Source organism: Nyctereutes procyonoides, unplaced genomic scaffold (genome assembly GCF_905146905.1).
Source record: "Nyctereutes procyonoides isolate TBG_1078 unplaced genomic scaffold, NYPRO_anot_genome, whole genome shotgun sequence".
Classification (NCBI taxonomy): domain Eukaryota; kingdom Metazoa; phylum Chordata; class Mammalia; order Carnivora; family Canidae; genus Nyctereutes; species Nyctereutes procyonoides.
Genome location: NW_026575145.1, coordinates 23,382,966 through 23,408,191, shown reverse-complemented (window position 1 = coordinate 23,408,191; position 25,226 = coordinate 23,382,966). Strand labels below are relative to the sequence as shown.

The following is a 25,226-nucleotide window of genomic DNA, read 5'->3' as shown; positions in this document are numbered from 1 at the left end:
GGATCTTGAAACAGTTACAAGAACAAAATGAGAAAATATTTGTGCAAGTGGTTTGATGAGGACTGTTATCTATCAACAAACGTATACACAACCCTTACATTTTGCTGACACTGCATATTACATATTTCACTTTTTTTTTTTTTACATATTTCACTTTTCACCACTAAAGCATTTGAAACAGATGTAAATGTGGAAGCACCCGCTTAGTTCCATTTCTAACAAAGTGCTTAATGATGCAGTTCCAGGAATGCATTGTGTCATAAGCACAGAACCACCTGTAACAAGTAAAGGATTAGTAAAGGATTACCAGCCTCAGGGAAAAGACAAAGGACTGTCATTTCCCAGGGTTGTCAGCACTGCCTTTTGTCATTAATTTCAGATACACTTAATGAAAACATGGAAGTAGATTCCCAGTTGCAAATTATCAACTCCTAAAGAGCTTTTCAGAGGACTGAAAGAAAAGGATTTTAATACCAATAAAGAATTTAAAAAGAGAGAGAGAGAGAGCCAGAGGCACAGGAAGGAGTGGCATGGAGTTTTTTAATTTGGAAGGCAAAAAGGTTACACTTAATGGGAAGCAGAGGTCATGTTAATAAATGCTCATTACAAAGCTGCTCTAACAGAAGCAAGGAAACTTCTCTGGGCTCTCCACCTACATTTGAAATCAGAATCAGTATTTAAGTATAAATCTTATTTTCTTGAAGAAAATCCACATGTCCAAGTTGCCATCTCAAAAGTTCTCATCCAAGGGAAATCAAAAAGTGAACCTAAAAGAAAGAAAAAGAAAGGTAAAAGAGACATCCAAGGTTTTTAAAAATGTCTTACAATACCAGAAAACAGGGCCCCAAATCCTTCAATCTAAATTCTGAACCCACAAAGACAATTATGGGGTTACCAAATTCTAGACAGTATTCAAGCCATGCTAGAACAACCAGAATAAAGCAAATATTTCTCACAGAACATTTTATAGAGGTATCCATAAAAATGAATGTTCCAATCTGAATCCCAAGCACACCACGGCAAAATTTACTAGGAGTGGCAGGCATGGGTTCTAATTCCAGCTCTGCAATCAATAAAGCACACAACTTTATGTAAGTCGCCCTGACCTCTCTAGCTCACAGAATCTTGGGAGGTGAGGAGGGCTGCAACTTAGCCTGAAGAGGTTTTCTGGATCTAAAAAGCATACAAAGGACTAAATTTCAGTTAGAGAATAGTGGGTAAAAAGGAAGAATTTCAAAGGAGAAAGAGTAGAGAAAAATTCCCAATCTCAGATTTAACAAAGGTCCAAAATAGAAGAAATAATTTCATTTTCATTGAAAGATAAGGTTATTTTTTGGCAAGAAGGCAGAGGATAACTCCAAGAGAAGCAGCCACATTGCTGGCCACACAAGACTGCAATCTGTAGGCTGTGAGATGAAGCCCTCCCAGCAAACCCAGCAAACCCTTTCAAGGCCCTCTAGGAGAGCTGTCAGCCTAGCGCAATGCAACATGGGTGCAGCCAGAGAGTGGCCCCTTAGCCTTAGAGGCTCCAACATTTCTAGCCATCAGCAGCCCTTTTTCCTGCAGTGTATCATTAAAATACTGCGATCTTCTTTCGGTGTCATGACTTGAAAAAGGTTGGAAAACACTACCTTTCAAGAGCTGGGCTACCCTGGCAGGTAAAACGCATCACCTTATTTTGCATACTGGTTCTGGTGACCTGGAGACTCTAGCATCAGAACTTAAAGGAAAGATCTTATTAGACTTCCAGCCAGGGTGCTTTTATTTCACGAACAAGGGTACTTAAAGAAATGACAAAGAACTGTAGAACATTACTACATCTGAACTGTGAAAAAAGAGCAAAAAACAGGGAACAAAAAACATTCATAGTGCCAACCAGGAACAAACAGATCTATTAAAACTTAACCGGGATCCCTGGGTGGCGCAGCGGTTTAGTGCCTGCCTTTGGCCCAGGGTGCGATCCTGGAGACCCGGGATCGAATCCCACGTCGGGCTCCCGGTGCATGGAGCCTGCTTCTCCCTCTGCCTGTGTCTCTACCTCTCTCTCTCTCTCTGTAACTATCATAAATAAAAATAAAAAATAATAAAAATAAAATAAAATAAATAAAACTTATTAACCTACTCACTCCATCAAATTTCCTTTTCTTAAAAAAAAATTTTTAAGCAATCTCTACACCTAACATGAGACTCAAACTCACAACTCCAGTATCAAGAGTCGCATACTCCATGGACTGAGCCAGCCAGGTGCCCCACTCCATCAATTTTTTTTTAAGATTTTATTTACGAGAGAGAGAGAGAGAGAGAGAGAGAGAGAGAGAGAGCGCGCGCGCATAGGTAGAGGAAGGGGGAGACAAAGAGGGAAAAGCAGGTTCTCCACTGAGCAGGGAGCCCCGATGTGGGGCTGGATCCCAGGATCATGACCTAAGCCTAAGGCAAACACTCAACTGACTGAGCCACCCAGGTACACCCACTTCATCAAATTTCTTAAAGCAAACTCTCTGGTTACAGAATGCATCAGTTCTAACGGCCAAGGTAAGTAGACTAGAGCATTGGGCTTGACCCAGAATTTTAAAAGAAATCCTAGGTTTAGCACGAAAGTCAAGTTTTGAGATTTTCTGGTATTAAAACAGTTAAATCTAAGACACTGGGACTGGTTCATTTAGAAGGCAAAAATGACTCATGAGATTAAGTCTCTTTAATAGTGGTTTTCAGAAAATTCTACTTAACAAAAATCTGCTCCCTTCTTTTAAGACAAAACTACATTTCCCAGACAGTATTCTAAAAGCAGAGGATCTAGGATTCTTTGAAATGTTAACTCAACAAAATTGGACTATGCCACACTCAGAAGAATGCTTCAACTGCTAACCAGGAGATAAAGGTTTTAGGAAACTAATAAAATTGCCTCCCATGATAATTGAGACATGCAAAATGGAAGACACCTACTGAGAAAAGTTCACATGACTTCTTCAGTCTATTTCACCCATGCAGAAAAGACCGTGCCATGTGATCAGTCTGTTCTAATCATCTTAAAAGAAAGTCAGGCACAACACAAAGTTAAAAATAATTATTCTCTGTAGAGATACAAAAGATAATGCCAGACAGGGTCATTTCTATTTGGAATCTGTATTCTTCCCCAGCACTATCTCTATTCAGACACCAGCACTAAGTAGATACACTCAAATACTGATTTTCCTTCAAATACATCTCATCCTGAATATCCTGAACAACCAATTAATAGTGAAATTAGAGAAAATGTGCATCAAGACCATTCTGCAGAAATTCTAGGTTCTGAGCTCAATCTGAATCACTATACTTTCAGAAGGGAAATTGTGTGTTTCTAAAGATGACAGGAGCTTTGTAGATCAACTAGTTTGATCCTCTCATTTTATAGATGAGGAAGCAATAACCTGGAGTTTAACAGATCTGTCTAGAGCTGTGCTAACACTGAAGCCACCAGCCATACATGGCTATCTAAACTCAGTTAAAATAAAATGAAATTAAAAATTCAGTGCCTCACTCAGGCACATTTCAAATTTTCACTAACAACATGTAGCTGGGGGCAGTTGGCTGGCTCAGTCAGTAGAGCATGCAACTCTTTTTTTTTTTTTTTTTTTTGAGCATGTAACTCAATCTCAGGGCTTGTAAATTCTAGCCCTATGCTAAATGTAGAGATTACTTAAAAATAAAATCTTAAACAAAACAAACGAAATCACATGACTAGTGGCTACCATCCTGGATGGCACAAACCTAGAACACTTCCCCATCGTAGAGTTCTATGGAGAGCACTGAGCCAACATGATCCTCTCTGGATAAAGTCAGGTCTCCTGATCTTTCTTGCGTGTCTTTTGAAACCAAGATGGCCAACTCTGTAGACATTTTAAAAATATATATGTATGTATGTATGTAATCTCTATACCCAACGTGGGGCTCAAACTCACAACCCCAAGATCAAGAGTCACACACTCTTCCAACTGAGCCAGCCAGGCACCCCACAGAAACATTTTAGATAGCCTACTTTCATCTTATCAATCTCTCCTAAACTTTTCCTATTGAAAAAAGATGTTAATATTTTTATGAAAACTTAACAAAAAGATGTAGATACCCTTTATCCAAGTCTCTGAACATAATAGAGGAAAAGGAATATAAAAGTTCAGAGTCAAAATGTTATCAAATTCCCATGTAGTCACTGACTAGCTCCAGGGCCTGGACAAGTTAAACTAAATGCTGGTTCAGTCAGTGGAGCATGAGACTCTTGACCTTAAGGTCATGAGCTCGAGCATCACATTGAGTATAGAGCTTACTTTTTAAAAATGTAAATTCCATCAAGGTTGGGTTTGTTTTTTTGTTTGTTTTCGTTTTTTTTGCTTTTTAAGATTTATTTTAGAGAGAGAGAAAGAGAGAGTGTGCACCGCGCTTGAGCGAGGCAGGCAAGGGCAAAGGGAGAGGAAAGAGAAACTACCAGGCTCTGCACTCAGTGCAGAGCCCACTGCGGGGCTGGGTATCACAACCCTGAGATCATGACCTGAGCCAAAAAACCAAGAGTTGACGCTTAAATCGACTGTGCCACCAAGACACCCCTTCACCAAGGTTTAATTACCTCATGCATAAAATGGGAATACTACTATTCATCTAACTCCATCACGGGATTGGCCATGAGGATCAATAGATTAACATTTCTAGGAGCGTATGTTCACGTAGGAGCATATGTATGTACCAGGAGTCCCACAAGCCTGGTAATGTGCTAACTATAAAACATTTTTTTTTAAGATTTTATTTATTTATTGGGATCCCTGGGTGGCGCAGCGGTTTGGTGCCTGCCATTGGCCCAGGGCACGATCCTGGAGACCCGGGATCGAATCCCACATCGGGCTCCTGGTGCATGGAGCCTGCTTCTCCCTCTGCCTATGTCTCTGCCTCTCTCTCTCTCTCTCTGTGACTATCATAAAATAAATAAATAAAAATTAAAAAAAAAAAAAAGATTTTATTTATTTATTCATGAGAGACACAGGCAGAGGGAGAAGCAGGCTCCATGCAGGGAGCCTGACACGGGACTTGATCCCTAGTCTCCAGGATCACGCCCTGGGCTGAAGGTGGTGCTAAACTGCTAAGCCACCCAGGCTGCCCTATAAAACATTTTATAAATGTTATCTAATTTTGTAAAAGACCTTACACAAACTTTGTACATTTTGTTATATACAGCCACACTAACTTTCCACCTCCTGTGAATGGATAGTGGAAATCTGGTAATATGAATAAAAAGCAACACTTGAAGAAAACAATAAGCAAAGATCAACTGAGGATCCACACAAACGGTATGAACTGCCTGAAATACAACAGGAATTATCGTGAATTCTAATAACCACAGGCTGTAGCAGCTGGAAAAGACTGATGAATATCCAGGTTAATTCCCTCACTGTTGTAGATAAGGAAACTGGGCCTTAGAAACAAGATTAAAAAAAAAAAAAAAAAGAAACAAGCTTATTTGTCCAATCAACTAGTTAACAGAGCAAAATCTACAATGCAGGTCTTCCAACTTCTGTAGGGCTCTTCCTACAGCCCTTCCTAAGAATGTTTTCCTTGGCTTCCTTCTTCCACAGCATTTTCCATGTCTTAGCATCCGTGTAACTATGATTTAGCTATTTTTATAGCATTTTCTTATAGTTGAAATTATTTATTCATACGCTCACTCAACAAATATGCATAGTGACTATTAGCCCCGTGCTATGCCTTCAGGAAATTTAAGAGTTCAGTGGAAGAGGGAGGCCTGGGTGGCTCAGTGGTTAAGCATCTGCCTTCAGCTCAGGTTGTGATCCTGGAGTCCTGGGATGGAGTCCTGTGTTGGGCTCCCCACATGGAGCCTGCTTCTCTTTCTGCCTGTGTCTCTGCCTCTCTCTCTCTCTCTCTCTGTCTCTCATGAATAAAATCTTAAAAAAAAAAAAAAAAAAAGAGTTCAGTAGAATAGAGAGGAAAGCAAACAAACCATTCCATAACTATTGGGTAAGTGTAGCATTAGAGGTATGCACAATGGGCTCCAGAACAGGCTCTTATACAACCTGGGGGCTGGGATGACATGGAGCAGGAATCATCTGAGCTGCAAGGATGGAGAAATAAGGCAGGGAATTAGGGCAGCTGTGAAATTCATAAACACAACAATATTTGATTTTTTTTAAACTGGTAGCTTTAAATAGACCAAATACAAAATAGAGCTCAATCACCAATTTGTCATTAATTAACGGTTTTTTTTTTTTTTTTTAAGTAAATAAAATAAGTAGGGCAGCCCGGATGGCGCAGCGGTTTAGTGCCGCCTGCAGCTCAGGGTGTGATCCTGGAGACCCGGGACTGAGTCCCACATCGGGCTCCCTGCATGGAGCTTGCTTCTCCCTCTGCCTGTGTCTCTGCCTCTCCCTCTCTGTGTCTCTCATGAATAAATAAATAAAATCTTTTAAAAATAAAATAAAATAAATAGATTCAGCATTTTAATAATGGCTAAAGAATTCAACTCCCCCTCCAACTGGAGAAAAAAGGTGGTTGGAAAAAAAAAAAAGATCATACTATATGCTTAGCTCAAAATACGTTCTACAAATTTAGAATAGGTCCCTTTTTGGGAACTTAGTTGGTGGCTAGATCTAATTCAATATAAGATGAAATGTCAAAGAGAAAGTGGAATAAAACTAAAAAGCTCCCTAGGATTCTGGGTGGCGCAGCGGTTTAGCGCCTGCCTTTGGCCCAGGGCGCGATCCTGGAGACCCAGGATCGAATCCCACATCGGGCTCCCGGTGCATGGAGCCTGCTTCTCCCTCTGCCTATGTCTCTGCGCCTCTCTCTCACTCTCCCTCTGTGACTATCATAAATAAATAAAAATTTTAAAAAAAAATAAAGATTACTACCGTGGAGTTGGGAACAAAAACAGGTCTTATTTTTGACAAAATAAGAAAAGGAAATAAAGGGAAAATCTGTGGGTCTCCATGCACTTGATGTCTTTCCTGGTTAAGGAAATCCCTGTTGCATGACCTTTTGTGCCTAACTCCACACTGCCCACCTCTGGTCAGAATGTAAAGCAAACCCCCACCCAGCACCTAAGCCCACTTAGACCTCTGCTGCCCTCCTGTGACTAGAAAGAAACTAGATTTTATCACAAAGGTATCAGTGGTCCCCCTCCCATTCAACTTTTCTTTTGCTTTGTAGTACATTCTTAGCATATGAAATGTGCAACCCACTAGGTGGCAGTACAGCCTAAAGAATATTTAGATTCCCTTCCAGAGGTTAATTTTCTGACACTACACACTAGCACCCGTTTATTCAAGGTTTCACTTTCCATAGTCATAGTTCCTGCAGTCAGTCACAGGGGAAGCAGATGACCTCCTCCTGTCATACTGTCAGGTCCATAGTCGCCTAACACTATGTCCCAATGCCCACATCACCTCCCTTTCTTCATCTCATCACACAGGCATTTTATCATCTCCCATCATCAGAAGACAGATGGATACAGGACAGTAAGATATTCTAAGAACACATTCACAAAACTTTAATTCCACTATACTACTATAACTGTTCTATTTTGTTAGTAGTTGCTGTTAATCTCTTACTGTGCCTAACTGATAAACTGAACCTTATCACAGGTATATGCATATAGGAAAAACACTAGTATATGTAGGATTCAGTACCATTGATTTCAGGCATCCACTAGGCGTCTTGGAATGTATCCCCCACAGGTAAGAGACAACTACTGTATTTTACTGGTAAATTCAAAAAGCTAATTAGCAATTTTTTGGGGAAAGCACTGCTTGTCAGAGTTCTGTTCTGCCCAGCCCTGTCAGTCTCCTGGTTCCAGCCGGGATTAAACACTACGAATTTTTAAAGATCTGTGAGAGAATGGCCTCCATTGTAAAAGCAAAGCAACACTAGCAAGATTTTAACATGAGCATTTGAGCATTTGACAAACAACCTCCTTCCAGACTGAGCATGTTTTCAAGCTCAGACTTGTCCCTTTTTTTCCCAGTTCGATTTCCCTCAGATCCAGAGACCATGTATGTCATCAGGAACTTTCCTGCCCAAAGTGTTACCCAATGTAACTATGTCCCTATTCATTTCCTTTCAGAATATGTTTTATAGGCTGACAATTTTTGAAAAAAAAATTCACAAAGAGACATAAAGAAACAACACAGTAAATATTTACAGATACCATGTAAATTTTAAAATATTCAAATCTCCTGTACTTCTGTGTCATACATTCATTCAAAACAGATTTACAGGGGCACCCAGGTGGCTCAGTGGTTGAGTGCCTGCCTTTGGCTCAGGTCGTGATCCTGGGGTTCTGGGATGGAGTTCCACATCAGGCTCCCTGCAGGGAGCCTGCTTCTCCCTCTTCCTATGTCTCTGCCTCTCTCTGTGTGTCTCTCATAAATAAATAAAATCTTAAAAAAAAAAAAAAAAAAGTTTACAGCCACCTAAAGTGCCAGACACTGATCAGCAACTCCAAAGCTCATAAGGAGCATTTTTTACTTCTGCATTTTCAAGAGTGGGGCACCTGGCTGGCTCACTTTTGATACCAGGGTACGGAGTTCGAGCCCCATGTTGGGTATGGATATTGCTTTAAAATAAAGTGATTTTGGGGATCCCTGAGTGGCTCAGCAGTTTGGTGCCTGCCTTTGGCCCAGGGCGCGATCCTGGAGTCCCAGGATCGAGTCCCGCATCGGGCTCCCACCATGGAGCCTGTTTCTCCCTCCTCCTGTGTCTCTGCCCCTCTCTATCATTCATAAATAAATAAATAAATAAATAAATAAATAAATAAATAAATAAATAAATAAAGTGATTTTTTTTAAAGATTATTTATTTATTTATTCATGAAAGAGAGCGCGCGCGAGTGAGACAGAGACCTAGGCAGAGAGAGAAGCAGGCTCCTCACAGGGAGCCCAACTCAGGACTCTATCCCCAGATCCAGGTCACAGCCTAAGTGGAAGGCAGACGCCCAACCGCTAAGCCATCCAAGTGTCCCAAATAAAGTGATTTCAAATAAGTATTATTTAAAAAATAAAAATAGAGGCTCATGGGTGGTTCAGTCAGTTGAGCGGCTGCCTACAGCTCAGATCATGATCTCAGGGTCCTAGGACTGAGCCCAGCGTCACTCCCTGCTCAGAGGGGTATCTACTTGTACCTCTGCCCCTCCCCCTGACTCATGCTCGACAGGTGCTTGCTCACTCTCTCTGTCAAATAAACAAAATCTCTAATGAATAAATAAATATTAAATATATGTATGTATGTCATGAGTTTATTCTTGGCCCTGGGATAGCTACATATAAACAGTGCTGCCAACTGAGTGGGTCTTAACCACAGGATATGTTTTCAAAGGCCACAAAAGCTGAAGGTTGGAAAAGGCTGTGTTAATAGATCTAGGGTTATTGTTCTTTTTTTAATATTTATTTATGTATTTATTCATGAGAGACAGAGAGAGAGAGAGACGCAGAGACAGAGAGGGAGAAGCAGCCTCCATGCAGGGAGCCCAATGTGGGACTCTATCCTGACACTCCAGGATCATGACCTGAATCAAAGGCAGATGCTCAACCGCTGAACCACCCAGGCATCCCAATAGATCTAGGTTTTACAATAGTTCTGGCTGAAGGAAATCATCATGAAACTCAGGTCTTAAGAGTAGAGGGAAGGAATGGAGACTAGACAGCAATTCAAAGGGAACTTTAGCTGATAATCTACAATATCTAATATGTTCAAAATCTTTTTTTTTTTTTAAGATTTTATTTGAGAGAGAGAGAGCAGAGCGATAGAGTGAGCACAAGCAGGGGAAGGGGCAAGGGAGAGGAAGAAGCAGGCTCCCCACAGAGCAGGGAGCCAGATGGGGGTCTCATCCTAGGGGGACTCATCCCAGGACCCTGAGATCATGACCTGAGCAGAAGGCAGATGCTTAAACGACTAAGCCACCCAGGTGACCCTAATATGTTCAATATCTTAATTCCTCGTAGTGGTTGGTTATAATATTCTCCACACTTTTCTGTATTTTTACATTATCATAATAAAATTAATTAAAATAAATAATTATAAAAAAATAAAAATTAAAATTAAATAATTAAAATTATCATAATAAAAGCAAAGAAGGAAAATAATTAAGAGGAGAACAATGATAATAACTTTTTAAACACATTTAATTCTGCAATTGCCAGATACTTTATAGTAAACAAATTTAAGCAAAAATAGAGTATAAAAAATTCTTTTGAAGTCAGACTGGATTATCAGACTCTCTTATAAATGGCACTAGCAAACCTACCTGAAAATAAAGACACAGAAGAAGCACTTGAAGCTTGACCTTTGGTGAGCTCTCACTATCTGTTAATTTATTTACTTCTCCTTGAATAAATTTATTTTTTAACTCAATGCCATTTTCTTTTGATCTTTTTTTTTTTAACCTTTTTCAGAGTAGCTGTTCATTTTAAATGTCATCTCCCAATTCATGCAAGAACAGTACACTATAGATGTTTATTCTTTTTACAACCAACCCTCAACGTACTTGGCAGGTATGGAGAATGTTCAATCTGTTTTAGTCTACCTTCTGAGTTGGTATAAATACTGAGAACTCACTTGGAAACTATTTTAAGTGTTTTGGCACACTACACACAGAGCTGAGTTAGAAGCACATATGGGCAAATAGATGGGACGTTTAAAAATTAAAAACGGGATGGGATACCTCAGTCGCTCAGCAGTTGATGCCTGCCTTCGGGCCCGGGCGTGACCCAGGGTCCCAGGATCAAATCCTACATCAGGCTCCCTACGTGGGGCCTGCTTCTCCCTCTGCCAATGTCTGCCTCTCTTTCTCTGTCTCTGATGAATAAATAAATAAAATCTTTAAAAAAAAAATTAGAAGTGGGACAGTATAAACTGCATCAAATGAAAGATCTCTGTGAAAAACCTTTTGGGCAGTGTCCCAGAGAGAAGGATATTTCAATGAGCATATGCTCTATAAATAATTTAACACTGTAATCTAGGATTGGAGGCTTTTGCTGTACCTTGGGCCCATAATTCCCAGCTGAACAGGTGGCCGTTAAGTTCTTAATATGGTCTGCAGTATGCAGTTCCTGCTGAGCCTGCTTTTATTGCCTCTGTTTTTGTCATAATTTTGAAATTCTAGGCTCTCTGCAGCAGAGTCCTCTGCCGATCACGACAGGCCTAAGAAATCATTTTCCATGATTTGGTATCTCCCTGAGCCTAGAGAATATCCTTGAATTGTTTGCTCTGTTCCCTTCCTAAGCATATACATGACTCATCTAGAAAAAAGTAATTTTAGCAATCTAAAGTAAGACAGAAAATTTATGACCTTTCCAGCAAGGTTACTATCAGAGAGCATAAGAGTGACTCATGAGGTTTTGCCAAGGGTAAAGTCAGCGCTGGTGGTTTGGTTTTCTAGCTTTGCTCGAGGAGTTATCATTCTCAGACACCCTGTCTGCTGCCTCTGCTCCCAAATGGCACATAGCTAGCTCCCTTGTCTGGACTCCCACAGCACTGTGTTCAGATCTTTGCTGTGGCTCTAACTATGCTGAATTTTAACTGCTGTGTTTATAGGCCTTCTCCCCTACTAGAAAAGTTAAGAGCCACATTTTACTTTTGTTTATATTCCCAGTAACAAGACATGACTGGCACACAGAAGGTATGGTAAGGGGAGGGATGGGGCACAACTCAAGTACTAATCAGGTCTCCAAAGAATTAAACTGTATTAGAATAGTAGAAGGAAGCACTTCTCAAACTTTTTCACCAAAATAAACCATTCCTGTCAACTTACCACTACCCAAAGTGAAACCTTACCTAAAAATTAAAAACTTAAATAAATTAAATTTTTTAAAAAAAGAAACCTTACCTGAATTAACAACTGTTTTTTGAGGCAATTATCAGTAACAGAAAGAATTCATACAACATGGTAAGTTAATGGATTCATTCATGCCACAACTCATCTTAGTCCTTATCACATAGCATAGACTTTATACATGGTTGCTAATTCGTGTGTTATACTGCTGATTAATACAAAAATGATAGATCTCAGGAAGCCTGGGTGGCTCAGTGGTTGAGCATCTGCCTTTGGCCCAGAGCGTGATCCTGGAGTACCAGGATCAAGTCCCACGTCGGGCTCCCTGCATGGAGCCAGTTTCTCTCTCTGCCTCTCTCTCTCTCTCTCTCTCTCTCTCTCTCTCTCTCTCTCTCTCGCTCTCTCTCTGTGTGTGTGTGTCTCATGAATAAATAAATAAGAATCTTAAAAAAAAAAAAAGATGATAGATCTCTAAGTAATCACAGAAATAGGTCCGTCCTGGGATATTCTTCCCTGCCACAAGATAACATTTCCTAAGGTTCTTTTTTTCTCTGCCACCCAAAAGCAACAACACTAAATACGTAGTAGAAAGGCAAAGAAAAAAGCACATTCATTCATGAGTAAGCTAGGTGGGGTGCTGGAAAAGCACTAGGCCAAGAGCACCACTGGCTAAGGCATTACTCTGCAAAGTAAGAGCTGTGTGCCCACAGAATGCCTGTTTTCTCATAAATAAAATAGCAGTGTTGGGGCTCCTGGGTGGCTCAGTTGGTTAAAAGCATCTGCTTTGGGATCCCTGGGTGGCGCAGCGGTTTAGCGCCTGCCTTTGGCCCAGGGCGCGATCCTGGAGACCCGGGATCGAATCCCACATTGGGCTCCCGGTGCATGGAGCCTGCTTCTCCCTCTGCCTGTGTCTCTGCCTGTCTCTCTCTCTCTGTATGTCTATCATAAATAAATAAAAATTAAAAAAAAAAAAAGCATCTGCTTTCAGCTCAGGTCATGATCCTAGGGTCCTGGGATCGAGCCCCACATCAGGCTCCCTGCTCAACAGAGAGCCTGCTTCTCCTTCTCCCGCTGCCGCTCCCCCTGCTAGTGCTCTCTCATGCTGTCTCAAATAAATTAACACACACACACACACACACACACACACAATAATAGTGTTCAGTTTGGAAGATTCATGTACTTTTTTTTTTTAAGATTTTATTTACTCATGAGAGACACAGAGAGAGAGAGGCAGAGACACAGGCAGAGGGAGAAGCAGGCTCCATGCGGGGAGCCTGACGTGGGACTCGATCCCGGTCTCCAGGATCAGGCCCTGAGCTGAAGGCGGCACTAAACCGCTGAGCCACCCGGGCTGCCCACTCATGTACTTAGAGATTTAGGATTCACTTGGAAGGGAGAGATAGAGAGAAGGGCATACCATACTTGAAACAAAAGCCAAGCAGAGAGAGCTTCTCAATTCTGTCAATCAAAATAAATCTGGCTCCATTACTGCTTTATATATTGAGATTCTACATAAGAGTTTATTTAGAAAAAAAAAGGAGCTCTACTGTGAATAAAGGGAAAATGGCAAATGAACCAAATGACATCTCATCCTGTATTTTAAAATCTCTCAAGTTAATCCAATTTCCTCATTTACTTCCACTTTAGCACACATATTATTAGTAAATGGGTATAGTCATTCATTCAGCATATACCAGATATCTATCAGGTGTGAGCACTAGACTAGGTACTAGAAGGGATAACTGCCCAGCATTTAGTTATCTGAGATCAAAATCAGAAAAAAAATTACAGAGCAAAGCTGTAGGTAGAGCCTACAATTTAGGGCAGCCCCGGTGGCCAAGAGGTTTAGCGCCGCCTGTAGCCTGGGGTATGATCCTGGAGACCAGGGATCGAGTCCATGTTGGGCTCCCTGCATGGGGCCTGCTTCTCCCTCTGCCTGTGTCTCTGCCTCTTCTATCTCTCTCTGTATCTCTATGAATAAAAAAAATAAAAAATAAAAAACCTTAAAAAAAAGAACCTACAATTTATGTCTATTCCAAAATTGTAGTTGTTTCTATGGAGTTATTGGTGTAGAAATTAATGTACTTAGAGGGGAACTTATTTTCTGTTCTCTTAATGATTTCCAAGAACAGTGAGAAGGGAAGGCAATGACCAAGACAGGCAGCATCAATGAATCATGATGATAATGCATACTTTGCATTCTGATATAAAATTCTGCAAATGTCTTATCAGCAATAGAACCTTGGTAACCATAATCAAAACCAGCCACACTCAATTTCTATTCCTAAAGCAACATTATGGGACAAGGGCTATATCACTACTTACATTCTTCTAGTCTCCCACTCCCCAATTAAGTAAATGGGAATAATTCAGCCAACGAAGTTCATTACAACAAGGTGCAGGATGGTGCTGGCAAACAGAAAATCAGCAAAGGCTCGCTCTGGGGAGATGCCTTGGAAATCTGCTTTGTTCTGTGGGTTGATCTGTATCCTGAGGCAAACTGCACAAGAAGCAAAACACGAAAATGATTATCTAGAAATATAAAACATATGACTGTTAATGAACATATCTATATGCTATGTCCCAATAATTCTAACAGAAACGACACATAAGTTTATCCAAAGACATGTACCAGAATGATACCCATGACAGACCCAAACTAGAAACAATATAAATGTCTCTCAACAATAAAATGGGTAAATTATGGCATATGCACACAATAAAATGCTATACAGCAATGAAAAGAACTTCATAATATGGATACTTCCCACAAATATAGTGTTAAGCAACACAATTCAGATACAAAAAATACATGCTGTATGATTCCATTTATATAAAGCTTAACACAGGCCAGTCTACAGTAATACAGGTGAGGATACTGGTTTTAATCTTTCAAGGGAGGAGGAATGGCTGGGAAAGTTCAAGGAGGAGGCATCTAGAGTGCTGGACATCTTCTGTAGCTTGCTCTGGGTGCTGGCTAGATGGGTGAATTTAAGAATTCATAATTGTTCATTTATGTTTTGTGCTCTTCTTAAAGTTAAAAGAAAAAAATATGACTTCGCAGGCTAAAAACCAAAAGCTTACTCTGAAAAAGATACATATAACCAAAATATCTTCAGAACTCTCTTATCTCCCAATTTGAGTTTATAATTATGCCTCGAATGGGTAGCAGTAACAAAGCGGCTGGGCTGAATGACAAAATGTTATAAAACTGTGAACTATTTTCTAATAAAAGGTGTATAATACTGGATAGCACAAAGTATAAAATCCTTATATCCATGAGAAATCTCATAGTTACAACCTTTGATCTTAAAGTTCTAGCAACTGCTCCTCTCAAAAAACTTGAGACCTAAACTATACAACTTTGACCAAGAACTCTCTCCAGCCACATTCTATCTACATCCTTGAATACGCCAACCTGATACGTTAGTCATGGTCACATTTGACATGAAAAGGAAGCTCCAGAAGTACAGTTTTCCAAAATATCTTTATGCCTGTGTTAAATAATTACACTACCTAAGAAAACCCAAATCTGCTTCAGGCTAGCATCCATCCCATCACCAACCAAGAAAGAAAATGACCTGAGAAAATGACCCAAAGATCAGAAAACTACCAGACTAGTTCTCCAGAGGCCATCACCATGGCAACAGTTTTCATTATGCTTAAACATGTAAATAACACTGTGGAAGTTCCACTGATCTTTTCAAGCACCTGGACCCTTCAAAATATGAAAGACATTGAAGCAAGGGCAACCAATTAAAATCCTGCTTTGGAGAGTACAGACTGGTTCATCCACTTGAGAGAGATGGCAATATCCATTAATATTTAATTTTTTTTTTTTTACTTTTTGGATAAGGAATTTATCTTACAGAACAAAATTGCTAACAGCATGTTCATAAAGTTGAAAAAAAAGTGCAAACAGTTCAAATGTCATCAAGGGGATTTATTTCAATAAATTACACTACCGACATGCAATGAAATCTCATGCAATTACTTGAAAAAAAAAAAGATAAATTCTCTACATGTTGATAATAAAGATATCCAAGATATATTAAGTTTAAAAAAAGCCAAAAATTATACCATTCCATATTTCTCTTAAGAAAACAAGTTATCATCATTTTCTCATTTTAGTTGGAACCTAGGAAAAATTTGGAGAAATAGATACCAAATGATTAACCATGGCTATTGAAATGGAGGGTAGGGATAGAGTAGTGTTTCAGGAAATGCAAGGGGACAAGAGAAGCTCCCCATGAGGGTGAATAAGGTAATGAAATGATGTGTATGGTTACCGTGGCCATAGTCACCCAGCTTATTTTAATGACAACATAAGAAATCAAAGAGTCTATGGAGACGGAAGGACCTTGGAGTTATAAAGACCAACACCTATTTTGATAAATAAAATGTCCAAGAGGTGGGGTTGGGCATACTGGGGGAGGCGGATGTCACCTAGGAAGTTTTCCAAAGTATACTCACCACACCCAGAATCTGACAAGCCATCCCCGGTGGAGAATTACCAATCTCCCAGAGCCTGTGTTATTGACACGGATGTCCTATATCTCAGATGCATTAAGATACAAAAATGGCAAAGATCATCTGTTTAAAAAGCTCCTCCACAAATGATCCTCCATTCTCTCCCTAAACACTTCCAAAGATGGAAATTTACTACCTCCTAAGGCAGCCTGCTTCACTTAGGCAGTTCTAATTTAATCTATCTCCTTAAATGTTCATTCATCCAGCAAAATATTTACTGAGCACCTATTATGTGCTAGCATCATCCTAGGTGCTGGGAACATGGCACAGAACAAGAGAAGAGTCTGACTCCCAAGAAACTTACACTCCAATAGAGAGAAATACGTAAGTAAACAAGGAAATACCAGGTAGTAATATGTGCTATGAAGAAAATAAAGCAAGGTAATAAGAGAGTGACTGGGGAGCTATTTTTATTTGGTAGTCCCAGAATATCTTTCTAAAAAGGTGCTGCTTAAGACCAAAATTTGAAAAATAGGAGCCAACCATGCAAAGATCTGGGAGCTGAGCATTCCAGGTAGTAAGAACAATCTTGACATGTCTTAGATGTAATAGGTCGGACTGACCAGAACATAGTGATCAAGGCTAAGAGGGAGTCAAGGGCCCAATCCTGTGGAGTTTTGTACGCTTTAGGAAATGGAACATTTCAGAGTTTTAGCAGATGAGTAAAATAATCTGATTTATCATTGTTAAGGTTGCCAGAACCACAGCAGAGAATGGTTTACAGACTTAAAGGAGCAGAGGAACTACACAGGCTGAAGAGTCAGCCAATGGCAGTAAAAATGAACATAAGTGAAGAGATACAGGCTATATTTCGGAGAAGACAGGGCTTGCTAATGAAATAGAAGTGGGAAATAATAGAAATAAGGGATCAAGAAAACCTCCTAAAGTTTTGGCTTCAACCAACGTACTGACTGGTGAAGAGGCAGATGGCTGGGTGGAAAGGTTCAGTTTGTAGTTTCATACCAGACATCAAATAAAGATGCCAAGTGGGCAACTGGATTTACTAATCTGGAATGCAGAGAATGGGTCAGAACTAAAAACATAAATGTGGCAAATTGTATTTACAGAAAGATTATTTAAATCCATCTATGGAAAGAAATTAGAAAACAGAAGGGGTCTATCACCATGTCCTCAGAGAAGCCTCTAGCACAAAGAGTAGGAAGGTAAAACCAATGACTTGAGAAGGAACAACCAGGAGAGTGTAGTGCTACAGAAGCTTCAAGAAGAAGAAAGTCCTTTACACAGAAGGCAGCAGCCAACAATTTTAAATGCTAAATGCTGCTGTGCATTCAGACAAGGTAAAGTAGATGGCCACTAGGTTTGGCAAGATGGCAAGAGTAGTTTCATCAGAGTGGCGGGGCTAGAGTGGGGTAAGGAATGAATGGAAACTGAGAAAGCAGAAACAGCAACTAGACTATTCTTTTATGGCGTTCTCTGATGATGGGGAATAAAGAAATAGAATGGCAGCTGGAGGGGCATCTGGGGCCAAACATTTTTTATTTGGACAATATTAGAGCATACTGTATAACAGGAATGACCCAACGGAGAAATATTAATAATGTAGAATGGAAAGATAATTGCAGAAGTTGAGTCCCTGAGGGAGCAAGAGAACACTGGATCTTCTGCCCAAGTAAAGGAGTTGACAAGAAAAGGACACATAAACCATCATCACGGGAAGTAAAAGAGTGGGGGTATAGATGCAGATGGGCTGCTATGATTCCTTGCTGGGAAGATACAAGGATTCCTATCTACTTTTTAGCAAAAAAAATAAAATAAAACAAGATCTCAACTGAGAACAAAGGAAAAGAGGAAATATGGAAGAGTTAAGAGAGAAGTAGAGATGGAGAGGAGCTAGTAACAGGTATGAAGGATTTAGAAACAGGACTCTCAAGCACAAGGTTAGCAAACTTCCAATCCCTTGGATAATGGTTATGGTAGATAATATTAGGGCCCAAAAATCTAATAGATAATGCCCAAAGAAATGCTAGATCCCAGTCCACGTGGCCCAATAGTTCCCATGAGACAGAAAATACTCTGGATTAGGGGTCCTTGCCTTTCAAATTCAAACTGCTTTTGGATTTGTAAACTGGAAGAAACAACAAAACTATTTTTGTTAAATCCAAAAAGCCTGGGTGGCTCAGTCAGATAAGCATCCAAATCTTGATTTCAGCTCAGGTCATGGTATCAAGTGGTAAGATCCAGCCCCACATCAGGCTCACTGCTCCATAGGAAGTCTGCTCAAGATTCTCTCTCTCCCCTCTGCCCCTCCCCTCCTCTAACGTGTACATGCTCTCTCTCTGAAATAAATCTTTTTTAAAAATCCAAAATTGTTTCATACAGATTAGAAAATAAAATAGATCAAAGTTGTAAAAATGACTAAACTGGTTTCAAGATCAAAGACATTTTAAAAAGTCTTCATGTTTTCCACTTATCTCTTAAATAGCACTCTGAATGAGCAGAAAGAGGGATTTCACTTAGGTAAAAAAAGGAAACTAGAAGGGCTGCCAACCCGGGATGTTACTTTAACAAAGGGACAGATGTCCCCAGCTAGAGATATCTAACTATAAAATAAATAGTCAGCTGCTAAGGAAATTTGAAATTTGTCTTTTAAAGTTTACTATCTTTTACACTTTTGATTCAAAAAAAAAAAAAAAAGATTTCTCAACAGCAATTTTCTATCTCTGGCTCCTTAAAACCATGGTTAAGTCTTCCAGCCATCAGGTAATAGAAGAAAACAGATCATTTTCAGTAAGACCAAATAACACCAGGCTTTTTAAAAGTGTATAGCATTCTATATTGGTTAAAAATATACTGATCCATTTTTAAAGAGCATATGCTTAACTAATACATGCAGGAGGAATGGAAGAAAATAGCCTGCCAAAAAGAAATTAGGAAACTAAACTAAGTAACATTTCCCTCCAACTCATCTAGTGTAGGCTAACCCCAATTCTAAGTCTCTCCCTTACTTGGATTTTTTTTTTTTTTTTTTTTTTTGATCTGTCTCTCCCAATGGACACAGGACACCTGGCTGGCTCAGTCAGAAAAGCATGCAACTCTTGGGTCTCAGGGTTGTGAGTTCAAGCCACATGTTGGGTATAGAGATTGCTTAACTAAACTTTTAAAAATAAATTTGGGGCACCTGCCTCAGCCAGTTAGGTGTCTGCCTTCAGCTCAGGGGACCTGGGCCCTGCATAAGGCTCCCTGCTGAGCAGGGAGCCTTGCTTCTCCCTCTCCTCTCTGCTCGTGCTCTCTCTCACTATCTCTGTGTCTCTCTCGCTCAGATAAATAAAATCTTCTTTAAAAATTAATTAATTTAATTTAAAAATCTTTAAAAATCCTTAGCTTTTCTATTACCTACAGAATAAAATCCTTGGCCTGACCCTGTCAAAGCTCTAGCATCCAGCACTATGTAAACATTGAACATAATCTCCTACAATTCCCATTCTCCAACTAAACGGGGCTCTTCCAACAGGGAAAAAACCACCAGAAAATGAGAAACCCAGCACCATAAATAGATAAAAGGCTTCCCTTCCCAACAATCACAATGAAGGATAAACCCCAAATTTCAAATTTCCTGTTTAAACAACTCCTTTGAAGATCTGGGTAACAAACGGCAGAAGAGTTAGGATCTAGTAAGGGCAATGTTGTCAAAAGAAATGAACCTTTGATGGTGACTATGAATTCTCATGAATCCTTTCTTATCCTGAAGCAACTTCCATTTCTCTGGCCCAATTACCTGTTATCTAAGAGCTTTGGAAATCCTAATCCCCCATATTGACTCCACTATCACTGTGCCTTTGCACTAGACATTCTCTTCAAAAGCAAGGTAGGACTTTTCACTGGGGAGGAGGGAAGGGAATCTGCCAACTCAATTTTAGCTACAACAGCCCAAAAATAGGACTTGGCATAAGAAAAAAAATTATCTGTTCAAAAAAAAATCTTCTGCTTTTATCACACTAATCTACAACTGTAGTCCATACCCACTCTTCAGTAAATCAGTCTTCCATGTAAGCCCTGAGGAGGCATTCTTAACCTTGGGCTTATGAAGCTGGGGTGACTTCAGCAAGAAACTTTCTTTTCAATCAACTTAGGCCCCACCCCACTCCTACTCTTGCAGACCTGGAAGACAAAAATCATCAAATGGAAGTCACTAGAGGTTCTCAAAATTCCTTCTCCAGTCTGGATAATACAATTTTTAGTTACAAGCACCCTGGATTGGGGGAGGGGGGAGAGGCAGAGGGGGGATGCAGGGCAACGGGGTAGAAGGTCTGATATTCAGAGCAAACAGGGTAGGCTATCTGGTGTATATGACGGTGGTAACATCGGAACTCCTGATAGCCCGGATGCTGCCACAAAGAACCAAGTCTTGGTCATCTAGGACAAAACCCAAAGATCATAATGAAACATCCAATTCACAGGCTATTAACTCTGCAACTCCAGACCAGGCTAGTACACAAGTCAGTAAGTCCTTAGGCTTATTTTAAGTTCTGAGAAAGAAGGTGGAGTATCTCTGGTATGAGTCTGAGCTAGCATTTGTGTAAAAAGCATTCTACAGCTCTATAAGCTGAGAACTACTATAAATGACCAATTCTAATGCTGTATTTTGTCTTTGCCCCAAACAGACTGTAAATTCACTGAGGACAAGAAACAGAAACCTGATGCACCTCCAAAGCTAGTACCCTCTGTTAGATTCGAAACACAATTGATGGTCTGATAATAATCACACTGGGGGAAAAAAAACTGATTCTAACATGTTCTCAAAATCAGACAGAAGACGATACCAGTGACTGGAAGGGCCCACCTGGTGGCAGGCGAACTCATGGGCCAAGGCTGTACTTAGCATTCACTAGAGTTCCTACTGGGCAAGAAAGGTCAGCTTTTGTTCTATACGGCAGTCTACAACGTATCGAATGCTGGGAATCAGAATAATACTGCTAAAATAGAGCTCTGTGAATTAAAACGGAGCTCAGGATACCGAAATAACAGCTTCATCCACAAGAAAGAAGTAGGAGCAGCTAAAAGCCAGTCAAGTAAAGGCTGATTCAACAAGCGAACCACCTGTGTTTATATTTCTTACACTGTTTCACTAGCGGTTAGCAGTGATTAGGTCGAGGTGAGAGAGATACTCCAGAGTCTGCTTTTCCATTTTAAAGCTCTACCCATTTTAAAGGTATGTTAAAGCTGAAGTGAACGCTGAAATGGGAGTTTTCCTGGAGGGAAGCGGATCATCAGGCTGAGCAGCGCCGTGAAGGGGGTTTCTCCAGAATTCCCGAATCAGGCTTGTGGCAACCTTTCTGAGCCTCAATTTCCCCATTCGCCAAAGAGGGCAACGCAGGCTCCTCTCGGGACCGCACGGGGCGGTGATGTGATATAAGAGAGAGTGACGGGGGAAGAAAAGCAGCGCACCAAAGTAAACACATTATTACTGCGATTACGTAGAGAATCATTACCCGCTAGGATGAAGCTCCCCACACAAGAGATGAAGCCCGAGAGAAAAGAGTTGAAGGGGAAGGTCCCCACGAGGAGACAATAACCGAACTGCAGCGCCCCGGTCAGCAGTATGTACAGGAGGTACGCGTCAAGCAGCTTCAGGCGCTGAGGAGTGGAGCTCAGGTACTCCTCTAGGAACCGCGAGATAACCGACACTACCGACGCCGACATGACCACACACTCGCTCCTCCGGCCTGTGCTCCCCAAACTCCCGGCGAAAGCGACGGCCACCCCGGACGCAGCCCGTAGCCTTGACGCCTGCGCACCTCTGCAGCCCCGCCCCGCCCGCCCCGCCCCGCCCTCTCCGAGTCGCCTCTTTGCGCAGGCGTATACTCAGGCCCGGGCGCGAAACAACTACCGCGCAGACGCAGAGCACATCTACGGACGTGGGCCACGGCCTGCTAAAGCTAAAGCGCCTGCGCAGTGGATCTGTCCCTGGGCTGGAGACGTGTACTCTTTCCGTCCTACTTCCGTGGTCAGGTTGGTGACGCCCACAGTTGCTCTAGCAACAAGATACTGTGGGAGGAAGAGGGGGACGGGTTTTACAAAGGACAGCAGCGTAGCCGCCCGATGGTTCCGGCTTTCTTTGGCCCACCCGCGCCTTCAAAGATTAAACTGCTTGGGTCTACTGTGAGGCAACGCCCGGCGTCCTCGGGGTTCAGTCGCGACGCAGCCCCAGCTCTGTTAAGGGCAAATGCCTGCCCCAGATGATTAGAGCAAGTTACGTTCGCCCGCAGAAAGAACCACCGCTGCTAATCACTGCGCAGGCACTAGCTTAGGCTGGGTTATGGGGGGAGGCAGCTTGACCTCTACCTGGCCCTGAGCTGGACTTGGGATTTGTCCCTGGGAGCGCTAACGAATAAGCGCGGTACACATAGAACCCTAAGTCCACAGGCATCCATTATTAGTTCAGCGAACATTTATTGGGCGCCTCGTGGCGCTGTGCTAAACTGTAGGTGCCGTCGGGGGGGGGTCTTGCTGGGGGCGGGGACTGAGTGAAAAGAGTCGATTAACATGCATGCAGTGGGTGAGCGAGTTAAGCAACCTGCTGCTCACAAGCTGGCATCTTGAACCCGGTGTAGTGCCCCAGGATGCTACGCTGGAAGGCACACAGGAGCATTGCCTGGTTCAAACCCTACCTCCTCCAGCTCATTTTGCAGAGGAGGCTGAAGGTTTATGGTTTTGCGTTTTAACAAATGGAATTACCTATTTATATTTAGCGTTTTAACTTTTTTAAAAATCAGATCCACTTTAATTTCTGGCTTTCGCTGCCCTTTTTTTTTTTTTTTAAGATTGATTTATTTATTCATGAGAGACACAGGCAGAGGGGGAAGCAGGCTCCCTGCAGGGAGCCCAATGTGGGACTCCAAGCGAGCGGAAGTAGACACTCAACCGCTGAGCCACCCAGGCGTCCCTCTCTCTGCCCTTTTAATTTCACATTAATCTAACCTTCCAGCCCTGCTTCTCCTTCTCTCATCTTTCAGTTGCAGGTCGCACGTAACCAGGTGCCTTTTTTTTTTTTTTTAGGATTTTATTTATTCATTCATTCATTCATTCATTCATTCATTCATTTATTTGAAAGAGAGAGAGGGGCAGAGACATAGGAAGAGGGAGAAGCAGGCTCCATGCCGGGAGGCTGATGTGAGACTCGATCCAGGGTCTCCAGGATCTGGCCCTGAGCTAAGGCGGCGCTAAACCGCTGTGCCACCTGGGCTGCCCACCAGCTGCTTTTTAACCTTGTTAACAACTTTGAGTTATCCTAGGTACTCTATCGAAATCCTAAAGCAAAATTCCTTGTCTTCAAGGGTCCTTCATTTTCACTTTTTATTTGTTAACGTGGAAACTATGTCAGCGTCAACAAATATAGTGATTAGCATTGATGAGCAAAACCTTGCTTAGGTTCTAGAAAGAAGAGAAATAATCCATGTCCTCAGAAAGCTTTACAATCTATTTGAAAAAGATTCATATTCACACTCACAGAGATTTGCACTGCTAACTTAAGTTCAGCCTAAACTCTCTTATGTTGCTGAGAAAAAAAGGAGGGGGGCAGTGAATAACCAGGGTAGGTCCTATTTCAATATAATAAGGCAAGAAGCTTCAGTTTCTCTGACAAGTTGAACCTTCCTCCCTGCTTCATCAGCAAGTAGGAGAGTAGCTTCCTCACCAAGTATTCAACTTCAGACTTTAAAGGCTACGCTGGTGCTTTTTAATCATTCAGGAGTGGATTCCTCAGGGGGTTTCTATTCCATCAGCCAGGCTCCTTCCAGCAGTTTCTCCCTTATGCTGTATCTGCCTTTGATCCGTGTCAACTATCATCATTAGCATCTCCACAGGAACTCCCAAAGAGGGAAAGCAAAAGAGATGAAAAATAACTAATTCACTTACTGAGTGCATCCTTTTCTGAGACCTGCAAAGTCAAACATCAATATAATAAACTAAAGTTTTTCTGGACTACTTAAAACAGCAAGAAAAGGTCTTGTTCTGTGTTCAGTTTATGATTCTATAATCACTGAAAGATTTTTAACTGATCTGTCAACAGGAAATTGCTAATACTAGTATTGATTTCAACAGTTTAAATCAGAATATATGTAAGAATTCACATCCAGGATAATGGATAAGAGTGCTGGTTCTAGGGTCAGAGTCCTGGGTTTGAACCTTGGTTCTGCTGTTGCCTGATCCATAACAAGTTAGTCACGCAGCCTCATTTTCCTTTCCTATGATTTGGAAATAACAATACCAGGATGGCTGGAATGTTGTGTTAAAAAGAAAAGCACAGGCCCAAAATGGACCCTTAGACTGAGTCCCCAAACCACATAATCTAATTGCAGTTTCAACCTCTCCCAGCAATGTAGTCTTAACCAGTTAGGAATATGTCACCAGTGAGTTTGCCACAGGGTCCCTCTCCATACACCTGAGGAAAATGAGACCCTTTGCCTTCCTCACTATGGAAAAATGGTCTGAATAATCCTTTCCTTTAGCTGATAACTTTATTACCCTACCCTCATTTCTATAAAAATCTTCCATTTTGCAAAATTCCTCAGAGTTCTTTATTTGCTAGATGAAACACTGCCCAATTCATGAATCTTTTTTTTTATTTTATTTTTATTTATTCATGAGAGATAGAGAGAGAGGCAGAGACACAAACAGAGGGAGAAGCAGGCTACCTGCTGAGCAGGGAGCCCAATTCAGGACTTGATCCCAGGTCCCCAGGATCATGACCTGAGCCAAAGGCAGACACCCCACCACTAAGCCACCCAGGTACCCCATGAATCTTTTTTTTTTTTTAAATGCCAATTAGGTCTTCAAAATTTACTTGGTTGAATTTTTTAAACAGTGGTGTGGATTAAATGAGATGTTAACATTAAGCACTTAACATAGTATTTGACACACAGTAAATGTTCAG

General features: G+C 41.1%; 1 protein-coding gene across 2 annotated transcripts; it reads right to left on the bottom strand.

Moving 5' to 3' along the window:
* Positions 1-520: 520 nt before the first annotated feature.
* On the bottom strand, positions 521-22,090 carry DAD1 (defender against cell death 1). 2 transcript variants are annotated; one of them, XR_008662398.1, is made up of 4 exons: positions 21,784-22,090; positions 14,129-14,303; positions 5,981-6,091; positions 521-767 (listed from the first exon to the last, which is right to left on the bottom strand). XR_008662398.1 is itself a non-coding variant. In XM_055309306.1 (3 exons), the coding sequence occupies exons 1-2, from the start codon at positions 21,992-21,994 to the stop codon at positions 14,173-14,175; spliced, it is 342 nt and encodes a 113-aa protein (XP_055165281.1). In that variant the 5' UTR covers positions 21,995-22,090; the 3' UTR covers positions 521-767; positions 14,129-14,172. The 2 variants fall into 2 exon arrangements, 1 of the variants encoding a protein (XP_055165281.1); XM_055309306.1 differs by lacking the exon at positions 5,981-6,091.
* Between the last annotated feature and the right edge of the window lie 3,136 nt (positions 22,091-25,226).